The sequence below is a fragment of the Podarcis bocagei genome (assembly GCF_964188305.1).
Source record: "Podarcis bocagei genome assembly, chromosome: 2".
Classification (NCBI taxonomy): domain Eukaryota; kingdom Metazoa; phylum Chordata; class Lepidosauria; order Squamata; family Lacertidae; genus Podarcis; species Podarcis bocagei.
Genome location: NC_138126.1, coordinates 17,673,613 through 17,682,860, shown reverse-complemented (window position 1 = coordinate 17,682,860; position 9,248 = coordinate 17,673,613). Strand labels below are relative to the sequence as shown.

At 47.6% G+C, this 9,248-nt stretch overlaps 1 protein-coding gene across 1 annotated transcript; it reads left to right on the top strand.

Annotated features, from left to right (window-relative positions):
* The first annotated feature begins 1,214 nt into the window (after positions 1-1,214).
* LOC308580967 (TNF receptor-associated factor 2-like) lies at positions 1,215-8,626 on the top strand. The gene is made up of 5 exons (XM_081183323.1): positions 1,215-1,491; positions 3,828-3,882; positions 5,538-5,636; positions 6,859-6,975; positions 7,112-8,626. The coding sequence occupies exons 1-5, from the start codon at positions 1,343-1,345 to the stop codon at positions 7,784-7,786; spliced, it is 1,095 nt and encodes a 364-aa protein (XP_081039449.1). The 5' UTR covers positions 1,215-1,342; the 3' UTR covers positions 7,787-8,626.
* Positions 8,627-9,248: the final 622 nt, after the last annotated feature.

Genomic DNA, 9,248 nt, shown 5'->3' with positions numbered 1-9,248 from the left:
GGTGCTGGAGGAGACTCAAGAGTCCCATGGACTGCAAGAAGATGAAACCTCTCCATTCTGAAGGAAATCAGCCCTGAGTGCTCACTGGAAGGACAGATCCTGAAGCTGAGGCTCCAATACTTTGGCCACCTCATGAGAAGAGAAGACTCCCTGATGTTGGGAAAGATGGAGGGCACAAGGAGAAGGGGACGACAGAGGATGAGATGGTTGGACAGTGTTCTCGAAGCTACAAACATAAGTCTGACCAAACTGTGGGAGGCAGTGGAAGACAGGAGTGCCTGGTGTGCTCTGGTCCAGGGGGTGACGAAGAGTCGGACACAACTAAACAACAACAGTCACTTACAGGCTCGCTTTTAAAACTGTGTTTATGGAAGACAATCTTACTCAGCTACAAGTGATTGCCAAAGAAGAAGAAGATCTTTCAGAATGGAAATTGTCATTACAGTGTTACCTCGGGTTAAGTACTTAATTCGTTCCGGAGGTCCGTTCTTAACCTGAAACTGTTCTTAACCTGAAGCACCACTTTAGCTAATGGGGCCTCCCGCTGCTGCTGCGCCACCAGAGCACGATTTCTGTTCTTATCCTGAAGCAAAGTTCTTAACCTGAAGCGCTATTTCTGGGTTAGTGGAGTGTGTAACCTGAAGCGTATGTAACCCGAGGTACCACTGTATTATTATCAAAAGGACATCTTGCAGTGTGTGAGTGTGCTTTAAATCTTTGTATGACTCTGTAAATCCTTCAAGCACCATATAACACTATCCCCTAAGCTCACGATGCTGCGGCAGGTTAAGCAAGAGAGGGGCGCCCGCCTGCATTTCTGGAAAGGCACCAGCTGCTCTCCTCACGGTTTTCCTTTCTTTTTTCATAGCGCTGTCCCTTCCCGTAACAAATTATAATAATAACAACAACAGTCTTCCCCTGCGCAATTTCTCCTCACGCCGGCCCAGTGTGCCTTTTCCCTCTCTCCCCAGCCCCTTGCGTTTTCGCAATCCCTTTCCGCGCTTTCCCTCCCCTCAGCCTCAACTCTCCTCAGAGGCATTTCCCGCGCCGAGCCCGCCGGGGCCCGGCTATCCTGTTGGCGCGCGCGCACGCGCGCGCGCACAAAACTGCGTCACCCCGTTGACCCGCAGCTGGCACGTTCGGGGAGAATCTCTGATGACTCAGCGGCGGGATTCCCTCGCGCGCCCTTCTCTGACTCACGCCCGTCCCGTCCCATAAAAGCCTCGCGCCGGCTGCTGCCTGCCAGACTCATTTTTTTCCCTTCCTCTCCTGGTCGCTTTTCGTGTGGATCTTATTTCTTCTCTCTCGGGACTGAAGGTAGAGCGAAGGCACTTTGGCAAGGATGGGAAAGCAGCGGGGCTCCGTGATGCCCGTGGATCTGCTGGGCAACGCCGGGTTGCTCTGCCAGGCGTGCGGGTTCCTCCTCTGCAACCCACAGCAAGCCGAGTGTGGGCACCGCTACTGCAGGGGATGCGTGAAGAGGCTGTTCAGGTCAGTGGCAAAAAAAAAAAAAAAAAGGAAAAAAAGAGGGAAACTGCTCCCGGGCCGGGCTGTTTAAGGGCGATTCCCCTGATTCGCGATTCCCCCTCTCCATGATGTTGCTAGACTACAGGTCCCATCATCCGTGATCATTTGTCATGCTCATGGGAGTTGGAGTCCCCTAACCTAGCTGGTGGGACACGGGTGGTGCTGTGGATTAAACCACAGAGCCGAGGACTTGCCGATCAGAAACCCCGTGACGGGGTGAGCTCCCATTGCTTGGTCCCTGCTCCTGCCAACCTAGCAGTTCAAAAGCATGTCAGAGTGCAAGTAGATCAATAGGTACTGCTCCAGCGGGAAGGTAAACGGCGTTTCCGTGCGCTGCTCTGGTTTGCCAGAAGCGGCTTAGTCATGCTGGCCACATGACCCAGAAGCTGTACGCCGGCTCCCTCGGCCAATAAAGCGAGATGAGCACCGCAGCCACAGCGTCGGTCATGACTGGACCTAATGGTCAGAGGTCCCTTTACCTTTATGTTTAATCATAGCTGGAGGATTCTCAGATGTTAGGGTCACCTTTCCAGGATTTGCAGGGCTTAGAATAACAGAATCGTGGAGTTGGAAGGGACCCTGAGGGGCATCATCTAGTCCAGGCTTCCTCAACCTTGGCCCTCCAGATGTTTTGAGACAACAATTCCCATCATCCCTGCTAGCTAGGGATCATGGGAGTTGTAGGCTAAAAACATCTGGAGGGCCGAGGTTGAGGAAGCCTGATCTAGTCCATCCTGTAGTAAGGCAGAGATCTTTTCCGCAACGTGGGGCTCAAACCTTTGACCCTGAGATTAAGAGTCTCACGCTCTACTGACTGAGCTATAACTACAGTCATTGGCATTTAATTGGCAAGCCAGATCAGCTTCCTTCATCTTATAGGGTTAGCTGGATAAATCAATCTCCTATCTTCTTGCCTACCTTCTGGTTATGATGGGCATATAGAAACTGCCCCAATACCAGCTGTGGGGGAGCACCAGTGGGAGGGGGCTGCTGCCTTCCTGCCCCTTTTTGTGTGGGTCTCTGAAGCGTCTGGTGGGCCGCTCTGGGAAATCAAAGGCAATGGACCCTTGGCCTGACCCTGGCTTGTGTTTTGTATTTCCTGGGAGCGTCCACTTTTATTGGACTTAGTGTTTTTAGGCTGCAACCCGTTAATTGGTCGGGGGCCAGTTTCAATGGGCAACGGCAGATTTGTGATGCGTTCTAGAAACGTAATTTAAAAAGAAGACTCAGTTTAATAGGATCAGGGTGTGTGAGAGTCAGGTTTCTCTCCAGTTTGCAATATTTCAGTTTGCTTTTCTGTTTTCTCAGGGAGGGGGGCTGGATGCCAAGCCGAGTTGGCACAGCTGTGTTTATTCTTCGAGCACCTCAAATGTTGTTGTTGTTGTCATATTCTGATTCAGCTGTGCTTGTGCGTAAGCAAGATGTTGACGCATGGTAGTCTAGGGGGCCTGTGGCTCTTGAATTATGCTGGTGGCAGGTGATGGCTTGCAGCTTTTGTAAATCTGAGCTGCGCTAAAGCGTCTTGGGGAGCTGATTCCACTCTTCAGTATCCACGAGAGCTTCTGAGCCCTCTCTCCTTATGCACCCCACTTCATCTCCTGGAAAACTGTTCCCCAAAGGCGCCGGATATGCTTAAGACGGCCCTGAGCGTACTTGGTGATCTTGAGCCACTCAGTTCAGCCGTAACTATCTCACGTAATTGTTGCGGGTATAAAAGAGGGGCCCAGATAGAGAACCATTGTGCACGCTGCCCTGAGCTTCGTGGACAAGTGCAGTATATAATTGTGACAAATGAGTATAATGCACGGTATCCACAATACTAATGATGGATGGCATTAATCTTGATGATGAACGGCTGCTTCGCATATGTAAGGAGGAAGAATAAGTTAGCAGAGGACACAAGGAAGAGAAGATGGACGTAGTTAAGTTTCAAATGCATCAAATACGTGTTTCTTTTATTTTCAGTTGGTTTTTTCCATGCAGATGTGTTTTATTAATTATTATTAATTATTGAATTTATATACCGCCCTATACCCTATTCCCTGGCAGGAAGGGTGGCATGTATATTTAATGAATAGAATTTGGAGGGCGTGTGTGTATGTATGAAAGAGAGAGAAAGAGATTCAAAATGTAGTTTTCAGAGGGGGAAGCCCATGTTAGTAGTGCCTTGCAGGAAAAGAGGCTTGTGGTGCCTTTAAAGAATAGAAAATTTATTACGACATAACCTTATCGTGGGTTACGCCCCCTTTCTGTTTCTCAGGTTCATCCTGCTCAATTTTCTGTCCTCTTTCTTTCCACAGGGACACAGACAGGGTGGCCTGCCGGACTTGTAAGAAGGGACTGAGCCCCAAACAGGTGAGTTGTAGTAACATGATGTTCTGGAACCAGAGTCGTTTGGGTTTTCCTGGGCTTTTGGTTCTTAAAGCGATATGTTGTTGTTGTTGTTGTTGTTGTTGTTGTTGTTGTTGTTGTTGTTGTTGTTGTTGCCATCTTGGCAAATCCCAGTCAATCACTTTTGGACTCTCTTTTGCGGAAAGCAACGAACAAATTTAACAAGAAGAAAATGATAATAAGACCAGTCAGTCTCAGTCCCAAATAGCAAGAAACCCATAAATGAATGGTCACTAAATTCCCTCTCACTAAATTCACTAAATTCCCTCTAAGAGCCAAGGCATGGTTCAGGTATGGATGTTACCTGGCGCTGTCCTGTGATCAACCTCATCCCCTAGCATGGGTCCCACCTGTGTTGCCATCCTCTTTTAAAAACAGGAACTCAAGATATAGAAAGGGAGAAAATGAGAGAGAGGTGTGTGATGAAATTCAGAAGAGCTCCATAAGTAGAAACGCTGAGAGGGTTTATTTAAAGAATCTGTTGCACTCCCTTGGCTGCTGCTTGACAACTTACTCCTTTCAGCATTTTCTCATTTTCTGTATGACTATGAAGGCCAGAAATCTCGCCCTCCTGTATACTAGGAACATTGTACAAGAGAGACATAGATAGCAAAACAGAAACAGAAACAGAAAAACAGGAAAAAAACACCTGTCGTCCCTTTGGAGTTAAGGGTGAATCCTGGGTTCAAAAGAGTTCACAACTGTCGCCCTAGAGAGGGAGGTGAGAATCACTATTTGTGGTGCCTGCTTTTCAGCACTGACCATGCACCTTGCCATAATTTGAGGGCGATGTGTTTAAGGCAGACTTCGCCAACTTGGTGCCCACTTGGTCTGCAGGGGCTGATGGGAGTTGTAGTTTGAAACATCAGTCTGGCACCTGGTCAGCAAAGGATGGTTAGAGGTAATGTGGACAGTGGTACCTCTGGATGTTAACAGGATCCGTTCCAGAGCCCCGTTTGCATCCTGAAGCGAATGTAACTCTCGTCTGCGCAGGCCGCGATTCGCCGCTTCTGCGCATGCATGTGACGTTTTGAGCGTCTGCGCATGCGCGAGCAGCGAAACCCAGAAGTAACACATTCTGTTACTTCCGGGTCGCTGCGGAGCGTAACCTGAAAACGCTCGACCTGAAGCATATTTAACCCAAGGTATGACTGTAGTGAGGTATGACTTGGGTGGTGCTGTGGGTTAAACCACAGAGCCTAGGACTAACCGAGCAGAAGGTCGGTGGTTCGAATCCCCACGACAGGGTGAGCTCTCGTTGCTCGGTCCCAGCTCCTGCCAACCTAGCAGTTCGAAAGCACGTCAAAGTACAAAGTACAAGTAGATAAATAGGTCTACTCCGGCAGGGAAGGTAAACGGCATTTCCGTGCGCTGCTCTGGTTCGCCAGAAGCGGCTTAGTCATGCTGGCCACATGACCCGGAAGCTGTACGCCGGCTCCCTCGGCCAATAAAGCGAGATGAGCACCACAACCCCAGAGTCAGCCACGATTGGACCTAATGGTCAGGGGTCCCTTTACCTTTTTTATGACTGTAGTGTATTGGTAGAGGTAACCGTGACGGGTCAGAATCGGCGGCCAACATATTGACTCCTTCTTTTCTCTCTCTCTCTCTCTCTCCAGTTCCACACTGACAAAGCAGCAGAGAACGACGCTCTAGCCACACAAGTTGCCTGCCCAAATTTTGACTGCGCTTGGACGGGGACCCTGAAATCGTACCAGGTACAGTGGTTTTAAATGAAGAGAATCGCTCCCCTCTCCCTGACAATACGCAGTGCACAAGACCAGGGATGAAACGGGAGCACAAAGCTCTTAGGCTGCCCTCTTGTGGCAATTGCAGGCATTTGACAAAACACATGCAAAACAGTTGGAAGAAACTGTGACTGGAGGAAAAAGAGAAAGAAGTCCATAGTTGAGCTGTGCTAATATTATTGATCTGACTCTTCCTTCTGCGATCCTGTTCAGGGTTCTAGCCAGCCAGTTGCTCCAGAGTTCCATTTTTTTCTTTTGCAACTTGCCGTTCTATTATGTTGTGAACGGCCCTGAGAGCTGCAGATTAAGGGCAGTATACAGATTTAATAAAAACAAGGAAACAAATAATTCTGTGGCAACTGAGCACATTCAGTACTTCCATATTTATTTATTTTGTAAAACCTCAGGGTTCTCCCACAGAATGGGGCCATTCTGAGTCCATTTCTGTCGGCAGCACTCGCCACCTAAGTTTGCTTTTAGAGGGAGGTGATAAGAATAATTTTGATTGGTTTTCGTAATTGAAAATTAATTTTTTAAAAATTACTTATTTTTAAAAAAGAATAATTATGATCAGTTCAATTGGGACTCCAGTAAAACAATAGGCTGCAAACTCAATAAATGAAAAAAAACAAACCAATAATTTGTAGAATCGTTACTGCATTCGTTTTGGGGTTCACTTATAGCATGGCTCATGATGTTTAGATATTTTGATAGTTTTATCACTTGTGCGTTTGACATTCCTGGACTCCTTTGGGGAAAAGTGTGGGATATAATTTTATTATTATTATTATTATTATTATTATTATTATTATTATTATTATTATTATTATTATTATTATTATTTTATTTTATTATTTCATAGCCCCATTCAGAGGACAGTCCAAACCAAAGATCAGTTCAATTGGCACGCCAGTAAAACAATAGGCTGCAAACTGAAGAAATGAAAAACAACAACAATAATTTGTATCCATAAGACAATGATAATAAAGCAGAGTTAGGAATTTCTAAAAGGCATGTCTTACCACCCTCATAAGAATGCTGTTCCCAACAATAGAATGTGATACAAAGCCAGGATGTTTTGTAGCGTATAGATATGCCCTTTGAAGGCTTCAGAACATGAGGTTATCTAGGATCCTGCAGTCGGCAGCAAACAATCTTTGCTCATTTTTCTGGCCTTGTTCTTTTGCTTTAGGAGCACGCTTGCCCACCTGTGGCCCAGCCCGGAACCCCAAAGAAGGCTCCCCTGGCCCTTGGAGATCAAAACGTTGAAGAGATAGAACCCTGCTGGAGTGTCAATAGCACAGTCATGGTAAGTCACCTCAAGAGAACCTGTGTTGTGAGGGTATATAAACCAAGCTCAGGGCCCGTTGTGGGCCTGCGCCCAGAAATGGAGCAATATGCCCTGGTGGGAACCTCTGTAAACTCTCTCCTCTCTCTCTCCCTAGGGTGGTCCTTCCATGAACGTGGAAGCCGTCCAGATGCGGGTGGAGGCCTTGGAGCTGACGGTGGTATCTCTGCGCCGACAGCTGAACAGCCAGGCGGCTGCGGTGAAGTCCCTCCAGCGCTGCTGCTCCCACTACGAGAAGCTCTTAAGGGCCTCTCAGGAAGTGTGCACCGTGCCGAAAGCGTCTGGAGAACCAGCGTCGCCGGAGCTGGCCAGCACCGACGGGACCTTGGTGTGGAAGGTGGAGAACTTCTCCAAACTCCAGAAGGATGCCAAAGCCGGGAAGAAGCGTTCCATTTACTCCCCGGCCTTTGCCACTCATCCGTTCGGGTACCATCTCTGCGTCCGGCTCTACCCCGACGGAGATGGCATTGGCCAGGGGGGCCATGTCTCGCTTTTCCTCGCCTTGGCCAAGGGGCCCTACGACGACGTCCTGCCCTGGCCTTTCCAGCAGAAGGTCACCTTCTCTCTTTTGGACCCCACACGGAGGAAGTCCCCCGTGATGGATACCTTCCTCCCGGATCCCCACAGCGTCTCCTTCCACCAGCCGCGGCAGAGGCTCAACGTGGCCAGCGGGAGTCCCCTCTTCGTCAGCCATCTTGAGGTTCCTGGTTACCTCAAAGACGACACGCTCTACCTCAAAGTAGTGGTGGATAATGCAGGGATGGAAATCTGAGGGCGGGAGACACTGGGACAAGAGAACAGGGTTATTCTCTGTTCTCTCAGTCACACTTTTGTGGTTTTTCCCTTCTCCCAAAGGCCTTTTAACTATTTTTGAAGATCTTCACCTCTTGTCATCAAATCCCTGCCTTTTTCTACCAATTGTGTCCGCTACAATTCCCATTCTGAAATGGGCATTGAACTACCTCTCTAGGAAACCTAAATCTTCACATAATAGTGCTGTGGATCGTGCAATATCCATCCCTCATCCAAACTCAGGTGGAATTTTTTAGGCTTTGTGATTTCCCCCCTACTTCTTAAGAGTTGCTAATAAATGTATGGAAAATGGTGAAGTGTCTGGATTGGCCTTTCAGAGGTCTTGAGTTTGGTATACTGTAACGCAAACACTGACCACTGGGTACCATCGATTGCGTAATTTATTCAAGTTGCAGAATTGGAGTTTTCATACTCGGCTGCTTCGAAACTTTTAAAAATGCAATTCACTGGAAAAGACGCAGAAGGCCTGAAGATTTTCTTTCGATGCCTCATCTCAATGCCATCCCACTCTGCAGTTTGCGAGTGATTGGGGAGCTGCAAATTTAGAATTTGTTACCGCTGTGGAGTTTGCTGCGTATGTTTGTGTTTTCCTGCTGCAGCTCAGCAGGCTACAGTTGAAAGTGATGTTTTGAAATATTATATATTTGTATTTATTGTTAATCAGTTCTACTGCACTTTTTAAAGACAAGGGGAATTTGCAATACCATGACAGGTTTTTTTTCTACCTCGCCTACTTATTTATTGATGAGAATGTTGGTATTTATTATGGAAATTGAAATAGTAAACATTATTTATTCAACGGATGGCTGCTTATGCTGGTTTGTTGAGCGGGTGGGGGGAAATATGCCTAGTGAGGTAATAAGAGTAAATAATAATAATTTTTCCAACCTTCACTTACGGTCACAGGGTGGGACACAACAACATTAAAAACAGTTTGAAAACAACTTACAAACCCAGAAATTGTAGGGATTAACTACAACGTGAACCATATACTCCGTGGAGAAAAAGGTGGGATGTACATTCAATAGGAAAGCTCTTTAAGGGACGCGGGTGGTGCTGTGGGTTAAACCACAGAGCCTAGGACTTGCCGATCAGAAGGTCGGCGGTTTGAATCACCGCAACGGGGTGAACTCCCGTTGCCTGGTCCCTGCTCCTGGCAACCTAGCAGTTCGAAAGCACGTCAAAGTGCAAGTAGATAAATGGGTACCGCTCCAGCAGGAAGGTAAATGGCATTTCCATGCACTGCTCTGGTTCTCCAGAAGCAGCTTAGTCATGCTGGCCACATGACCCAGAAGCTGTACGCCGGCTCCCTCAGTCAATAAAGCGAGATGAGCGCCGCAACCCCAGAGTCAGTCACGACTGGACCTAATGGTCAGGGGTCCCTTTACCTTTACCAAAGTATATATCTCAAGTGTCAAAAG